This window comes from Tachyglossus aculeatus, chromosome 2 (genome assembly GCF_015852505.1).
Source record: "Tachyglossus aculeatus isolate mTacAcu1 chromosome 2, mTacAcu1.pri, whole genome shotgun sequence".
Lineage (NCBI taxonomy): Eukaryota > Metazoa > Chordata > Mammalia > Monotremata > Tachyglossidae > Tachyglossus > Tachyglossus aculeatus.
The window spans coordinates 20136680-20155088 of NC_052067.1; the positions used below are offsets into that span (position 1 = coordinate 20136680).

Genomic DNA, 18409 nt, shown 5'->3' on the forward strand with positions numbered 1-18409 from the left:
TGGTACTTAATCGATTTTAAGGATTTGGATTTTTTTGGCCATGTGAGTGATTCCTCTTGTGCTCCAGAGACAGGCAAAGGAAAGTCTTACAATGAGTGTGCATGGGGCTGGACATGTGGACCAGCAGAAAGGACACAGACCCATCTCCCCTTTGCAGTTCAACAGGAACATTCTTCTGAACCTATTGGCAAAGAATGGAAGCTTCATTGAAGGTTTCAATACAGTGTCACTAAATTAACGAAACTCCTAGCATCACCCTATGAACTATCAGTGCTGCTGTGTTTATATGAGAGGTTGTCGCTTCTCTGCTCTGCAGACTGGAACTATTACAAGGCATTTGTCTTCTCCCACACACTTGAGCATGTTTGACATTCCATCTTGGGAAGGGCCGTTATCAGGCATATGTGACACGTGAGCTTCAGAGGCTCCTGCACAATTGTGGCATGTTATTGTATAGACAGAAGAATGCAGCCGGTGCCCTCAGAGGCGTAGGTACATGCTTGAAATGCGTAGGTGTTCCTTTTTCAGGCTTAAAAATATTCCTTCTATTTCAGAAAGCTCCAACTATTCTTAGCTATGAACCATTCTGAGGACTGGTTTGTTTTTGTTTCACTCCACAGAAGTTCAGTGGAGGATCTAAGGTACTGTTAAAAATCAGATTTCCCAAAAAGTAAATAGATGGACTAGTATGGGAGAATTTGTATTCAAATTAAATTAATGGATAGTAGTTCAGTTTGTCTTTTAGACAATGTATCTTCAGGTTGATGAAGTGGGTAGAAATTGTGCTATCTGTATTTAATACCTCTGGCCCACCCCAATCCAAGATATCAGCATTCTCTCACCCATTACAGTGTGCCTAGATAAATTCAGCTCAGTAAATCTATGATATCTGGCAACTGTTCTCTCAGCAGTGGTAATAATAATAATAATAATAATAGCATTTTAAGCACTTACTACATGCTAGTCACTGTACTAAGAGTTGGGTGGATACAAGCTAATCAGGTTGGACATAGTCCCTGTCCCACGTTGGGCTCCCAGTCTTAATCTTCATTTTAAAGCTGAGGTAGCTGAGGCCCAGAGAAGTAGCACAAAGCAGACAAGGCCACACAGCATTCATTCATTCATTCAATTCAATCATATTTATCAAGCGCTTATTGTGTGCAGAGCACTATACTAATTGCTTAGGAAAGTACAATACAGCAATAAAGAGAGAGAATCCCTGCCCACAACAAGCTCACAGTCTAGTGTGGGCAGGCAGACAGACATCAGTACAAGTAAACAGGCATCAATATAAATAAATATAATTACAAATATATACATAAGTGTTGTGGGGTGGGGAGAGCAGGGAGGAGCAAAGGGAGTCAGGGTGTCGTGGAAGGACTGGGAGATGAGGAAAAGTGGGGTTTAGTCTGGGAAGGCCTCTTGGAGGAGATGTGTCTTCAGAAGAGCTTTGAAGGTTGGGAGGATGATTGGCAGATTTGAGCCAAAAGGGCATTCCAGGCCAGAGGTAGGACTTGGGCCAGAGGATGGTGGTGAGACAGGCGAGATCGAGGCACAGTGAGAAGTTAGCACCAGAGAAGCAAAGTGTGCGGGCTAGATTGTAGAAGGAGAGAAAGGAGGTGAGGTAGGAGGGGGCAAGGTGATGGAGAGCTTTGAAACAAATCGTAAGGAGTTTTTGTTTGATACGGAGGTGGATAGGCAGTCACTGGAGGTTTTCAAGGAGGGGGGTGACATGCTCTGAGTGTTTCTTCAGAAAGATAATCTGAGCAGCAGAGTGAAGTATCGACTGGAGTCGGGAGAGGCAGGAGGTTGGGAGGTCAAAAAGCAGGCTGATGCAGTAATCTAGGCGGGACAAGATGAGTGATTGTAACTAGTGTGGTGGCAGTTTGGATGGAGAGGAAAGAGTGGATCTTAGCAATGTTGTGAAGGTGAGACCAAGAGGATTTGGTGACGGATTGGATACATGGGTTGAACAAGAGAGTGGAGTCAAGGATGACACCAAGGTTACAGGCTTGTGAGACAAGAAGAATGGTTGTGCCATCTACAGGGATGGGAAAGTTCGGGAGAAGACAGGGTTTGGGAGGGAAGATAAGGAGCTCTGCTTTGGACATGTTAAGTTTGAGGTGGTTAGAGGACATCCAAATAGAGTTGCCCTGAAGGCAGGAGGAGATATATGAGCCTGGAGAGAGGGAGAGAGATCAGGGGAGAAGATGTAGATTTGGGTATCATCAACATAGTAGAAGCCGTGGGAGCGAATGAGTTGTCCAAGGGAATGGGTGTAGATGGAGAATAGAAGGGGACTGAGAATTTAACCTTGAGGGACCCCCATAGTTAGGGGATAGGAAGGGGAGGAGGAGCCCGTGAAGCAGACTGAGAATGAACGGACAGAGAGATAAGAGGAGAACCAGGAGAGGACAGTCAGTGAAGCCAAGGTTGGATAACGTATCCAGGAGAAGGGGATGGTCCACAGCAGAGAAGTGGCAGAGCCAGGATTAGAACCCAGGTCTTTCTAACTCCCAGGCCCATCCCCAGCTTCTCAAACTGACTGTTTGGGTGATAGTTAAGAAGACACGGGTACCCTGAAGTGGTCTTTGAGGATGGTTGGTCTCTAAAGTAAAAGTAAAATGCCTGGTCTTTCTCTGAGAACAGTCGGAGAGCCATTTTACTTAGTCTCTTTCTGGGGGTATGTCAACAAGGAAAACTAGCAAAAATTGGGGTTAAAAGAAGAAATAGGGTGGCCACTGGACCCTGAGATACCCATGATATCACATGCATTACACTGGGCTCACGGTGAAACAAAATGGTGTCATATACAACACTTTGCTGAAATCACCTGAATCTACCCAAACTCAGAGCATTTATCTGGGAGCTGCCCTGGCTCCCTTCAATTGCTCCAGAGTTTCATTTATTGGTGTCGCTGCCCACAAGAAGCTTAAACTCTAATGAGAAAGACAAACATAATAGTATTTTCAACTAGAAAATTCAAGATGAATGATTGAGGATGCAAATATACTTGAGTGCTAAGAAGGGCGTAAATAAATTCTAAAGTGCCCAAGTTGGCTGTAAGGATGATATGGCTAAAGGTGCTGGAAAAATTAATCAGCAAAGGCTTATCAAAAGCAATGGGATTTTAGGAGGCCCTTGAATGTCGGAGGAGAGCTGTGGTCTGTCTATTATGGGAAAGGAGGAAGGACATTCTAGCTAGGGGAACAGCATGAGTGAGGAGAGGAGGTAGAGGTAGACGGTTTGGGAAGAATCAATCTGCGCATCAGGCAGAAACTCCTCACCCTCGGCTTCAAGGCTCTCCATCACCTCGCCCCCTCCTACCTCACCTCCCTTCTCTTTTTCTACAGCCCAGCCCGCAACCTCTGCTCCTCTGCCGCTAATCTCCTCACCGTGCCTCGTTCTCGCCTGTCCCGCCGTCGACCCCCGGCCCACATCACCACCCTGGCCTGGAATGCCCTCCCTCCCAACATCCGCCAAGCTAGCTCTCTTCCTCCCTTCAAGGCCCTACTGAGAGCTCACCTCCTCAGGAGGCCTTCCCAGACTGAGCCCCCTCCTTCCTCTCCCCCTCACCCCCTTCTCCATCCCCCCATCTTACCTCCTTCCCTTCCCCACAGCACCTGTATACATGTATATATGTTTGTACATATTTATTACTCTATTTATTTATTTTACTTGTACATATCTATTCTATTTATTTTATTTTGTTAGTATGTTTGGTTTTGTTCTCTGTCTCCCCCTTCTAGACTGTGAGCCCACTGTTGAGTAGGGACTGTCTCTATATGTTGCCAACTTGTACTTCCCGAGCGCTTAATACAGTGCTCTGCACACAGTAAGTGCTCAATAAATATGATTGATTGATTGACAGAGGTTTTGGGAGTAGTGAAAGAAGAGAACAGATAGGTAATAAGGTGCCAGATAGTGGAGGGCCATGAAGATGATTGTGAGGAGCTTTTGTTTGATGCAGACAGACCCAGGAAGCCAGTGGAGGGTTTTAAGAAGAGAAGGGATTGGGCTGAGTGATGCTTCAGGAAAATGATCTGTGCAGCCATGGTCGGTATAGATTGGAGGGGGAAGAGTGATTGCATCATCTTCCCTGGTCCTTGTAAACAGGGGGCACTGCTTCCAAGCCACAGCAGAGGAGCGGGGGCAGTGTGGCCTAGAAGAAGGAGCCTGGGGCTCTGTCACTTTTCTGCTGTGTAACCTTGGGCAAGTGATTTAACTTTTCTGTGTCTCAGTTCCTTCATCTGCAAAATGGGGATTCAGTACCTGCTCTCCTTCCTACTTAACCTGTAGACCTCATGTGGAACTTGATTATCGTGTATCTACCCCAGTGCTTAGTTCAGTGCTTGGCATATAGTAAATGCTAAACACTGTAATTGGTGTAACCAGACATAAAGTGTTCAGTGCTGTATCAGTTCCAGGCAGAGAACCAGACTGCCTCGTATAAAACTGTATGGATGGACACCCTAGGAGGAAACTAGTGAGAATGGAGGAAGGAAAGGAGTAGTATCTGCTTGGGTCATCTTCTCCAATAAAATTTGTTGACTAGTTACTTTAATTTGGGTTCTTCTCGTGGCTCCCACTTTTGCCTGCTCTGTTACCTTGGGCAAGTCACTTAACGTCTCTGTGCCTCAGTGTCCTCATTTGTAAAATGGTAATTAAAAACTTATTCTCTCCCTTAGACTGTGAGCCCCATGTGGGACAGGGACTGTATTTCATTCATTCATTAAATCGTATTTATTGAGCACTTACTGTGTGCAGAGCATTGTACTAAGCACAGTAGATCAATAAACAGTCATAGTCCCTGCTCACAACAGGCTTGCTGTCTAGAGTCAGGAAGATCTGATTGTATCTACCCCTGTGTTTACTGCAGTACTTGCCACATAGTAAGCACTTAACAAATGCTGTAACTATTTGTACTGTTGTTGTTATTATTATTTTCTTAATTTAAAAGGGATATTTCCAAAGTCCTTGGGATGAAAGTGGGCCATTCGGAATGCATGACAACACTCTATCCTAAAAAATAAACAAAAAATTCCAATGCAAAGTTGAGGGGCAAGTTTTTTAAAGAAATTGTTTCTGGACTTACGTTTTAAGACTATATTTTGGAGGAACAAGTGACTATATTTGAAAGTTCTATTTCTACAGAAAGGTAATGGACCCAAAAACAAGAGCTGTGAATATTCAATGCTAACTCAGCTTTCAAAACCAAAAGCAAACGGGGACTGTAAAGTGGATACCTTCTGTTTGGATAAACAATAATGTTGAAACCATCTAAGAAAAAATTTTAATTGGCTAAGAGTCTTGACATCCATTTAAGTTAAAGCAGCTGTAAAAATCATATTAAAACACTGGCAATTAAGTTTAAACAAATAGCCCCACAGCAACAGGCCATTCATCTCTGGGAACATGAAGCTTCAGTCCAGATGAGCTAGGATGTGCAAAACCCTTCTTCATTTTCTATGAATGGTGATTCTGCCAACGTCGTGAAATAAGTTCCAGGAGAGGCTATGAGATCATTCCCTCAGTTCCTTTTTCTCCTTTCTTGTATTGAAAGTAGCCATCTGTCCCTGCAAGAACAATGGCTACAGCAGCTGGGCATGCTGGGCCAGTAACAGAAGCCTCTGTACTTTCTACCAGAATGCAGTAGGGCTGCAGGGTGCTGAGCACTTTAAGGATGATCTGAGTCCGCTGAAACCCGATCCTAGATGGAAAAAATAAAACTGGGATATGGCAGGGTTACACTTTTGTCTGTCCTGTTGCCTGAGTGGCCATGGGAATGAATTTACCTTTTAGGTTTATACCTGCTACTCTCTCCTCCTCTTTCAATCGCTGAAACCACAAGCGAAGAGTACAGCAAACATTTACACAATATTATTTTAGAAGGGCAAAGGAAGATTAATAATCTGCACGTATAAAAGTGTTCACAGTACAGAAAACTGAAGTCAAGAATTTTAGCTTTCATCCACACAGTAAGCACTCAATAAATACGAATGAATGAATGAATGAATCCTCTCAAATTTGTACCACTTCCTGCTTTATCTGTATTCTTCCTTCTGCTCCCAAAATTTGTAAATCATTTGTTGTCTGTCTGCATCCCATTAGATTTAAGCTCCTGGAGGACAATAGCTGTATGTCACTCTTCTTTTCTAATAGTAATAGTAGTAGTAATGATGCCACTCTTGTAGTAGTAATAGTAGTAGTAATGGTATTTATCGAGCACCCACTTTACTAAGCACTTGGAAAAAATACAACAGAAACAAGGGGAACATTGCCAGGCCACAAGGCACCTACCCAAGTACTTTGGATTCAAGAGGTGCTCATGGTGATGATAAAAATGAATAAAAAGAAATTGTTTCTTATGCAGTGATTTGGGGTTTGTAATTTAGCATTTCAGATTTCATTATTTGCCATCTGTGATATAACCAGATTTAATTGTTATAACCAGAAGCAAAAACTCCCAGCTGCCCCTTTCAGACTAAAGTGACAGTGAGTCAGGATAGTAAATAGGTATAATCACATACTGACTGTTATAGACAGATTCAGCCTATATGAGTTGAAAACAGATGGATTAAACAAACCTTTCCACACTTGCTACTCAGTGGAGTTAATAACAATACCTTGTATTTACTTGCATAGCACTTTGTAATTGTTCCATAGCCCTTTCATACGAATTCTTCGTTTACCCTCATAACATCTCCATTTTACAGATGAGGAAACTGAAGCATAGAGAAGCTAAGTGATGTGCTCAGGGTCACACAGCAAGCCAGCCCTGTGCTTTTTTGACTATGCGACAATGTCTGCCTTGGTTGAGATGCAACCGCTCATTGAAATCTTTCCCAAGTTGCAAAACACCTTCCATGGCAAATTCTTACAAAGTGCGTTGATCCTCAGGGAATCATATTATTTGAAGGGTTTTCCTGTTATTTTTCATTCAAAATAACAGTAAGCAACAGAATTTGGAAGCACTCTTAGACTTTCAGAAGAAGGCTAGTGTTTTGAACCTAATGGTAATAATCGTCTAATACAGTGGATAGGACACCAGTGGTCCAAGCTTCACCTTCTGCAGTGGCAGAAACTGCACTGATCCATAGAGCTCTGATCTCTTGAACCAGCTGAATAAGCCCCTTCTTACCCTGTCTGGGATGGGCATCATTGACAATTAGCCTTTCTACGATTAAACACTCAGCAGCCATCTGCCAATGCCAATTTTGCTTTTTGAAACTTGTTTTTCAGTCAGTCAAAGCTGAAAAGTAAGTAGATAGTGGAAAGAGCATGGGCTTGGGAGTCAGAGGTCATGGGTTCTAGTTCTTGCTCCATCACTTGTCAGCTGTGTGACTTTGGGCAAGTCACTTAACCTCTCTGAGCCTCAATGACCTCATCTGTAAAATGGGGATTAAGACCTTGAGCCCCACGTGGGACAACCTAATTACTTTTTATCCACTCCAGTGTTTAGAACAGTGCTTGGCATAATAAATGCTTAACAAATACCATTATTATTATTATTATTGAGCACTTAATAATTAATATTGAGCACTTAATAATAATAATAATGGTATTTGTTAAGCACTTACTATGTGCCAAGCACTGTTCTAAGCACTGACTGGGGTAGATACAAGGTAATCAAGTTGTCCCACGCGGGGCTCACAGACTTAATCCCCATTTTACAGATGAGGTCACTGAGGTACAGAGAAGTTAAGTGACTTGCCCAAAGTCATATAGCTGATAAGTGGTGGAGCCAAGATTAGAACCCACAACCTCTGACTCCCAAGCCCGTGCTCTTTCCACTAAGCCACACTGGAGCTTAGAATCAAGCGTTTGGGAGAGTACAGTATAACAGAGTTGGTAGACACGTTCCCTGCCCACAGTGATCTTACAGTATCTTTCATTAAAGAGGGGGAGTGGGTGGGTGTAATAATGATATTTGTTAAGCTTTTTACTACTTAACAAGCACTGTTCTAAGTGCTGGGGAAGATACAAGTTGATCAGGTTGGACACAATCCCTGCCCTATGATGGGGTTCACAGTCCAAGTAGGAGGGAGGACAGATATTAAATCTCCATTTTACAGATGAAAAAACTGAGGCACAGAGAAGTTAAATGACTTGTCCAAGGTCACACAGCAGAGCTGGGATTAGGACTTAAGTCCTCTGACTCCCGGCTCATGCTTTTTCCACTAGGCTTAGTTTAGCTGGTTAATCATGTATGTGTGGGTGGTTTCGGAGGAGGCAATCGACTTTAAAATTGACAGCTCTTTGAAAACCGCCCTATATGTTAATCAGCCTGGAGATGCCATTACCAGCCTCGTGATCCTTGTTATTCAAAGTTGAAGCTCAATGTGTCATTAGCCAGGGAGCTGCTGGAGGATGTGAAAGCACTAGTTACAGATAAAGTGAGGAAGGCTGGTCAGAATTAAAAGTTTCTCAGTGAAACAGCAGGGATAAGAGCCAGACCAGGCCAGGGGAAGAGAGAGAGCACATCCAAAATGTTTTAGAACGTCAAAAGGGGAAAGAGCACTGATAATATTATCCAGATCTCACCAAGTGTGAGTCAAGACAGTAAAAGGGAAGGTGCGGAATCAGTTATTTCACTTAATCCAGCAGAGTCCAGCCAACAATTTAGTGGCTGCAAATGGGCTCATGGGGTCATTTGTGGCGGTTGGTGTAATTGGTAATTTATTTTAATGTCTATCTGCCCCTGTAAACTGTAAGGTCCTTTTTTATGGTATTGGTTTAGTGCTTATTATGTGTCAAACATTACTTTAAGGGCTGGGGTAGATATAATTAGGTTGGACCCAGTCCATGTCGCACACAGGGATCACAGTCTCAGTAAGAGGGAGAACAGGTATTGAATCCTCATTTTGCAGTTGAGGAAACTAAGGTATAAAGAAGGTAAACAGTGTGCCTAATGGATAGAGCAAAGGCCTGGGAGTCAGAAGGATCTGGGTTCTAATCCCAGTTCCATCACTTGTCTGCTGTGTGACCTCGGGCAAGTCACTCAACTTCTCTGTGCCTCAGGTACCTCTACTGTAAAATGGGGATTGAGACTGTGAGCACCATGTGGGACATAGATTGGGTCCAAATTGATTAGCTTGTATCTACCCCAGCGCTTACAACAGTGCCTGCCATATAGTAAGTGCTTAACAAATACCATAGAAAAAATATAAAAAAAAAAAGTGAAGCGACTTCCCCAAGGTCATCCAGCAGGCACATGGCAAAACCAGGATTAGAACTCAGGTCTTTTCTAGCTCCCAGGTCTACTTTATCCACTAGGCCATGCTGTGTCCTTGTGTGCAGGGATCGCCTCTACCAACTATATCATACTTTCCCACAAGCTTAGCACAGTGCTCTATAAACAGTAAGTGCTCAGTGAATACAACTGACTGATTTACGGGGTCATTGGTTTTGTGGTCTTTTGTCCTTTCCTTAGGTGGGACAAGAGAAGAAAAGGAAAAGTGACTGAATCCTGATGCCCCATCCAAAGCAACCTTCCAACAAAGGTTGATAATAAACTTAGCCTGCTCTTCAGCAACCATGAATGCACTAGAATAGCAGAGCCCTCAACCTGGGCATAGCACTTAGATCAGGAATTTCACTTTACTGGATTCTGAGCTCCTCTTTCATCCATTCAGTTTAAATCCGGCCAACCTGACCACCCCTGATGCAAACCCACAACCCGGCATTCAGAGTCCTACCTCATCCCAAACTTTTCTCCCGATACCCATGGTTCGGATCAACTGCAGGGATGCAGTCTATAGTTTAAAGATGATGTTGGTGACAGTGAGGTTGTGTTCATGCGTTCCAGTGTGGCTGGAGCATTGACCTTCAGATTGGAATGTGGACTGCCGACTGGGGTTTTTCCTTATGTGGGATGTCCCTGCATGAGAAGGCCTTAATTTTGTCTTGTTTATAGTGATAATAATTGCACAATCCACATTCTCCCCCACCCCACCCCCGACCTTGTGTCCCAGTGATAAATGAGCTCAGCTGGCTTTGGCTTTTAATGGAGATTTTCTCCAGGCACCCCTCTGTGACAGCTCTGAAAGATTACAGAACAAGGAGAGCAGCCAGTCTCTTTCTTCTTAGTAAATTATTGTAACATATTAAAGGGAATTCCATACGCTGAGAATGTGTATGATGCATTTCTGGGTTCTGGTCTTTTTGCTCCAGGAATGTCCCTTTGAGTTTTCTTTCAAAAATGGAATCAATCAGTGGTATTTATTATTTACCGTGGGCAGAGCACTGGAATAGGTGCTTGGTAGAGTACAATGCAGTAGAAGCCATGCATTCGATACCAAAATTATTGGGATTGCCTTGGACCAAAGTCCTGAGAGAGTAGGAAAGGTGACACTTTTGTCACCAGGAATCTGTCGTTGGTTTATTTTATTCTTAGTGAAGGTTGTCAAAGATCCCCCTCTGCAATCAGTCAGTCAATCACTGGTATTTATTGAGCACTTCCCATGCACTCACCCTTAATTTGGACCTGCCCTTCTGAGGACTCTCTTGGAAAGTGTGTCTAGCAGCCAGGACCCAACTGCAAGAGCAGCCAAAGCCAACGAGGTGATGAGGCCTGGCCTCTCATTCTTTTATCCCTATCCACATCACCTCCTGAATGCAGACTGTAAAACACTGAAACTGGAGACTTTGTGATGGCCTCTCATCCCTACTGTTAATGGAGATATTTAACCTGCACACGGACTTCAGTTGAAAAAGCATCGTAGGCTTTCAAGTGAATTTGATTCTTTTTAGATGTAATGTATTTGTTTGCTCAAATCTGGACCTTTTTGAAAAGATTCCTGTTAATTGAAGAGGGAAAATGGTGTGGTTACTGTAGGTTGCCCCTTGAATGGGTTTGGATCCACTTGTCAGAGATGCGGGCATGGAGAAAGCATTGCATGGTTTGGTGAGGCAGCTTTGTTGAACCAGTCTTAGAGAGAGCCTCAGGTTTGTCTATCTAATATTTGAAGTGTCAGAAAAAAAAACAGTCACTATAATTTATTGAGCATCTACTGTATGCAGAGTGCTGTACTAAGTGATTGGGAGAGTATAATTAGTAGACATGATCCCTGTCCCCAGGGAGCTTAATAATTTGTTAGAAAGAGACCTAGAAAACCCTCTCCCTAGCTAAGCACTGGAGTACCCACAAATAAACAGCGGCTCACAATCTAAGTTGCAGGCAAATACGTAGAAAAACTGGAATGATTTGTAAATGATGCAGAACTTAAGAACATGAGAGCAAGCATGTTTATTGAATACTTACTGTGTGCAGAGCACAGTACTAAGCTCTTGGGAGAGCATAACAGTCACATACCCTGCCCACAATGAGCTTATGGTCTAGACATTGGAAAACGGGGATACACCTTTCAAACTTGCTACAGATAAGCCTCTCTCAGTACCCCAAAGCCCTCTTAGCTGAAAAAGAAAATGTGGTTTGGCACCTGCCTAGTTGGTTGATACAGTCTCTTAAAGTCCACAACAGAAGTACAAGTTCTGAGTGTTAGTGGGAGCAGGGAATATTCTAGAAATAAATATGAATAAAAACCACAGAAAGAATCACCATTTATATTTTAAAAGTGAATGACCTAGATTACAAAATGTGCTAAGCCTAAGTAGGGTAGCCGAATTAATATGAAATTACACAGCCTGCTTTATCTTACAAATGGACAGCCATCTGTCCTCACCAAGCTTTCAAATCAGAATTGCAGTGGATTTTAACTGTGAGTAGATAGATGCATTGAGGCATATGATCAGTTCGGGGCTTTGCCCAAGGGAAATTAGTCACCAAGAAGACCTTAAAATAGGTGATCTTCGAGAGAATGGAGTTATTTCAAATGACTTGGACATTAAATTGGACCCTGTTTAAACAGATTTATCATTGGTATCATCATTATTATTATAGAATTTAAGCACTTGACATAGTAAATGCTTACTAAATACCATTACTATTGTTATTAATAAAAGATGGTTTGACTTTTTCTCTTCCCCTTCTTCCTCCATCTTTCAAATGTCCAAGAGTTTAGATATGCAGTAATAACCATAATTATAATTGTGGTATTATTAAGTTTCAAGCACTGTTCTAAGCACTAGGATAGGTACAAGTTAATCAGGTCGGACACAGTCCCTGTACCCCATGGGGCTCGCAGTCTAAGTAGGAGGGAGAACAGGCACTTTACAGGTGAGGAAACTGAGGCACAGGGAAGCTCTGTAACTTGCCCAAGGTCACACAGCAGGCGCCTGGCAGAGTCAGGATTAGAACGAGGTCTCTTGACTTCCAGGCCCATGCCTTTTCCCCTAGGCCATACTATCCCTCAATTAGTATCAGAAAGAGCAGTAAAATGCTGTGGAAAAAAAAAGAATTTTGGTGACTGAATTTTGTCCTAGGGTTTTAGGTGGTGATGTTTGTAAGTGGGAAAAATGGTTTTTCGATTTTCACTGTACAATTCAGAGGAATAGGACTACTTACCATCCAGGTTCCCCTTCTCCTCCCCAGAATGCTCTAGGTTAATGCATATAAGGGAATGATAGTTAAGCTTTCAAAAGCTGGAGGACAGATATATTAAAGAAGAGGCTTGATCCCTACAAGCTTAAACACCCATCGGGATTTCGAGAGTTTAATCGGGTGCTCAGATGGGAATGGCTCAGTCTCTAAACCCAGATGTAATTGGACATAGCATCAGGCTTTGACAGTCAGTCAGCCCTGTGACTTGTGTCTTTCCAAGTAAAAGGGATCTTTTCTTTGAAATGAGTTGTGGCAAGAGGGATTAGCTGCCCACCCCTACCCCAAGCCCTCTGTATTCCTTCAGCGAGGAGAGACAGGCTTGTTTCTGAATGTAGACTATTGTTTTAGGCACACGCCTGCCTTAAATAGCAGAAAACAGGCCTTTATTCAGAGGCAGAAGCTCCTTCCATCACACCAAGACAGCCCCTTCAAGTCACATGCTAGAGGTCTCGGCCGAGTGGGCGGCAGCTGCTGTGAATCTGCTGTCTAACGTAAGAAGCAGTTGGACAAACTTGACAGCAGTGAGCTCCCACTGCTCGGAGGACAATATTGGAAAGATCTGGGATTCTGACACAATGTTCTCGCAGGAGCTGTGGCTGGAAAATGAGAAAAAGTGTGCCGTTGTTCGCAAACCTAAGCCGACCAGGAAACGGCAGGAGTTGCTGGCGGTTGCACTGGGAGTTAAGGTGGGAGTAAAAGGAGCAATATTCTGGCAACCTCTAAAACTCTTTGCCTATTCGCAGATCACCTCCCTGGTCAGAAGAGCAGCTCTAACGCAAAACGACAACCACTTCAATTATGAAAAAACACATAACTTTAAGGTAAGCATGTTTTGGATGTCTTCTCTCATTTGCTTTAAAATGTTGGGATTTTTTTTTTAACCTCTGCCACATGAAACTATCCTTTGGTGCACTGCTCTGTACTGAATCAGAGAGAATTTCAGAAAGCAGTTCCCTTCATATAAAGATGAATTGAGGCCTTAAAAAAAACTTCAAGAGATTGTTTAGTCTTACAGGCACTCTGTTGACTCATTAACATTCCCTAGAGAAAAGGGACAGTCAACAATTTGCATGCCTAAACAGGATTCCTATTTTCCTTGGTAGAATAACAGTCCAAGAATTGCTGCTGCTGCAAATTCATTCAGTTGTATTTATTGAATGCTTACTATGTGCAAAGCACTGTACTAAGTGCTTGGGAGAGTACAATATAACAATAAATAGACACATTCCCTGCCCACAATGAGCTTACAGTCTACTTTTGTGTTTTTTAATTGTCTTTGTTAAGCTCTTACTATGTGCCAGGAACATAAGCGCTAGGGTAGATACAAGTTAATTAGGTTGGACACAGTCCATGTCCCACATAGGGCTCACATTTTACAAATGAGGTAACTGAGGCACAGAGAAGTGAAGTGACTTGCCCATGGTCACACAGCAGACAAGTGATGGAGCTGGGATTAGAACCCAGGTCCTCTGACTCCCAGGCCCAGGCTCTTTCCTCTAGGCCACAACTGCTTCTGTTTTCCCTCCTTCCCCTGAGTTCTCACGATTCCCTCTTCCGGCTTCGCTTATGGGATGTTATCAGTTACTTCAGCAGGGCCTCTGACTTCCAGGCCCAAGCTCCATCCACTAGGCCACACTGCTTGAATAGTTTTGTGAAGGTTTCACATTTTAGTTCTAATATATTTAGGAGTAGAAAACTGCAAAACAATTTCAAGAAAATAGTGTAGTGGCATTTTCTCTTAACTGTTTGGAGCAACCTCTGCTTGCTTGACAGATGAAATAAAGGGTTAAGGAATCATAGGGAGCCTGAAACAGAATGTCCTATTGGCTTGTAGATATATACAAAAACACTTATAGATACAGGACAGAGCAGATTGTTTTTTTCTTAATTCCTAGACCAGGATCTGGGAATCCAAACTGTCCCCTGGAACTGATTTGCCCTCAGAAAGTAGATTCAGTAGACCCCTCAGTAGAAAGTCAGAAGATTATAGAGCCGGTTTTCTCATTCAAAATTTCCGAAGAGCCTTGGTTGAAATCAGAACTATTGTATACTGTGGGGAGGGGCATAGAGGGAGGTGGAAATGGGAGGGAAGGGGAAATTATATTGTTCTGCTTTTTAATCTCCTAATGCTCACTGGGGGCAGGTCATTTGAGTCTGTTAAAGTGATAAAATGCCTTTCCAGAAACTGCAAAAGAAAATATCATATTCAGTGTTTCTGTAATCCAGGAGCAACTTTTAATGCTAATCAAATCTACTGTATATTCCTGTTTTTGGTGGATTTATCAGTCTTCTCATTTCAGGCTGCCTGGCATGTATTCTGTGGTTTGAGCTGATTGATAAACATGACATTAGAGAAATAGATGATACTGGGTTTACTATTGTGGGGATCTTGGATTTTATCATTGTAAAATAGTACTGTTAAGTAAGGGCTAACATTAGGAAAAAAGATCCTCTGTGTCTTATGTGAACTCCTTTTGACTTTCCATTTTTAGGCTCAATAAATTGAGCTTGGAAAGTGTTTTCCTTTTCTTTTGGCAGAAAAGACTGTTTCAATGTTTTCTCGGAACTAGGTGGGCTTTGACTCATTAAGGGTTTTCTTTCCTCTTCAAAATCCTTGTTCCCTTGGCTTTGAGTTGATGTTGGAATATGCCTGCCAAGTATACTTATAGAGAATGATTGCTGAATCCACAACTGATTTTTTGTTTTCAGAATTATATTTCAGAGGGTGTACAGTTTAGAAATAAATCTGTCAACTACTTCAGGAAAAAAGTGGCTTTTAAAATACAGTTTTTGAATATGAGTGAGATGGTGGAACATTGTTTTGATAAGAATACATTTATATTCCTACATATATACCGTCACAATACATTATAATATAAATTATATGTATTACATCTATATAACAGTTCTCCATTGTCATTTGCTAATTTCCTGGAATACAATATCTCTTTGAAAAATGATGCTAACCTAGGTTCAGTGAACTCTGTAGAATTCAATCCCTATACATTATTTACATGCATATAATACAGTTTGTGAGATAATTAGAAAGGAAAATAAGGCAGTCTATTATAAATGATAGATTAATATACATTATAATGAAGGGGAAGAGAGGATTATTTCCTTATGTTTTTTAATTAAATGTAATTAAATTAAAAATTGACACCCATTAAGAACATATATATTATTTGGAGATTGCTAATGCTATTGTTGATATAAATGTTTGATATGGGTTATAACCTGAAACTTATTGTCTTTTCCAAGTTCCCCAAATCTCAAGTGAAAGCAATTGTCTTCTCCATACTCAGATAACTCCTTACTGAAATAGGTTTAACTTGGGATCATTGCACATCTTGGATAAACATTCCAAAAGTAACATTACGCTATAAATAAAGCAGAAGCATGTTCAGTAATAATCCTCTGCTGTAGCTAAATGAATAGAACATACATTAAAAAGGATTCCTTTGATTTGTTCTGAGTTTCTATTTCACACCTTAAACAGGGTTTCTTGGGTTTTGTTTAAATTCTATCAGGCTTTTCACTGAGATTTCCTCTATTTCTGGACCATTCATTCATTCAGTCGTATTTATTGAGCGCTTACTGTGTGCAGAGCACTGTACTAAGCACTTGGGAAGTACAAGTAGGCAACATATAGAGATGGTCCCTACCCAACAGCGGTCTCACAGTATAAAAGATAATGGTATTTATTAAGCACTAACTATGTGCAAAGCACTGTTCTAAGCATTGGGGAGGTTACAAGGTGATCAGGTTCTCTCACGTGAGGCTCACAGTCTTCTTCCCCATTTTACAGATGAGGGAACTGAGGCACAGAGAAGTGAAGTGACTTGCCCAAAGCCACACAGCTGACAATTGGCGGAGCTGGGATTTGAACCCATGACCTCTGACTCCAAAGCCTGCACTCTTTCCACTGAGCCACGCTGCTGTGTCATTCATTCATTCATTCATTCAATCGTATTTATTGAGCGCTTACTGTGTGCAGAGCCCTGTACTATGTGCTTGGGAAGTACAAGTCGGCAACATATAGAGATGGTCCCTACCCAACAACGGGCTCACAGTCCAGAAATTGTGTCCACTGTGTTCAGCTTCCATATATGAATCACATTTCAGCTAACAACAGCAAAAAATTTACTTGCTCACAGCCTGATTTCTTTTAGGCACACACTAATTTCTTTCAGCACCTGGGTATACCAGCCAGTGTTGATTTCACAACTTTACAAAATGTGCTTTATGTCCTTTGCCCATGTTTTTTGGAAGACCACTGCAGCAGACAGTGCAGCAAAAAGGGGATGTCTCCTGGAGCAAAGGTCAAGATGGGTCAAGTGACAGCCTTGAAAACAGAGACAGATCAGTACCAGACAAAACCCATGGACCCATCAAGGATTTACTCTATAGTTCAAATGATGCAGCAGGGTCTGTTGATCACACAGTGGTATATTTCAGCCACCTTTCACACATGGATGGGCTCTTACCATCAGGAATATCAACGTCAAAATTGAGGGATAACCATATTGATTAGAACTACTTTAAACCCAAATATCTTAAATAGGGGGAAATGGGTAGTTCTTCTTTATGGTTAGAATGTAAAATTCAAGGTTGCATAAATCATTCGTCAAAAGTCAGAATCTTGGCCAACTCAATCTTGAACTAACAACACTTGTTATAAGAAATGTTAGCTACTAGCCCTCTAGGAGGGCAACCATCAAATTCCTGAAATCTCTTCTTCAGGACAGTGATGCTCTCACCTGATGCCACTTACCAGGCTGACCTGTCTGCTGCTGCTGTTTCACAAGTGTCTACTGTTAAACTGGCATTGCTCTTAAAATGTTCTGCCTTCCCTGCTTAGGAAGACCACATTACCTCCTTGGATATCACCACCGCTATAGCTCTTACTGTAAACATTCTTGTACTTTTTTTCCCCTATCCCTCATCTACTTTAATGTCTGCCTCCCCCCAGTAGACAGTAAGCTCCTTGTAAGCAGGGATAACATCTACCAACTCTGTTGTGTTATACTTTCCTAAACACTTAGTACAGTACTCTGCACACCAGTAAGTGCTAAAATACCCTTGATTGATTGGATGTACTTTCTCCTCACATGTTCCACGCAACAGAACTTGACTATGATGAGATTGTCACAATATGGATGGATTGAATGTGTTCCAAGACCTCCTTGCTTGTGTTCTTGTCTTACTCTGATGTTGTATATGGCTTGTAGGTGGCACACATGAAAACTGCTAGAGAAGCCAATTGTGCCTTTGGCAGGTCAGGTCTCCCAGTTACACAGAAGGTTGCTTGATGAAATCAGCCTTGAGGCTTTTAATTTGGTAGGAAACTTGATACCCTGTCTTTGTCACATTGGATCAATCTCCAATAGGACCTTCTTGATTCATGGTACATGCCGATCACAGTCCCTGTCCCACATGGGGCTTACAGTTTAAGTAGAAGGGCGAACAGGTAGTAAATGCCCGTTTTACAGTTGAGGGAACTGAGGCAAAGAGAAGTTAAGTGACTTGCCCAAGGTCACCCAGTGGGCTCTGGGATTGGGATTCAGGTCCTCTGATTCCCAGGCCCATGCCTGTTCCACTCGGCTCTGCTGCTAGCAGTGATGTCAGCCTGGTAATTGGCATCAAGTAAGGGGCCATCTTGTACTTCCCAAGCGCTTAGTACAGTGCAGTAAGTGCTCAATAAATACGATTGAATGAATGAATGAATGAATGTCCTTCAACAGGGAATTCAGGAATTTTATGGTTGCCCTCCTAGAGAGCTAGCAGCTAACTTATTTCTAGTGACATCACTGTTTTGGTTGTTTTTTATTTGCCTGACTTCTGCATGTTGATCACTGCTAAGTAGCAAAACTCAAGAGATAACATTCAGCTCTATGTTGCTTTGGG

The 18409-nt window shown here is 42.2% G+C and overlaps 1 protein-coding gene across 2 annotated transcripts in view; it reads left to right on the forward strand.

Moving 5' to 3' along the window:
• The window catches only part of CHN2 (chimerin 2), a 242672-nt gene that overhangs the window by 197316 nt on the left and 26947 nt on the right, over positions 1-18409 (forward strand). For both annotated transcript variants that reach the window (XM_038740862.1, XM_038740863.1), the window contains one exon: positions 13246-13323. In XM_038740862.1, the coding sequence (XP_038596790.1) occupies positions 13246-13323 (78 nt within the window). The remainder of the gene's footprint in view (positions 1-13245; positions 13324-18409) is intronic.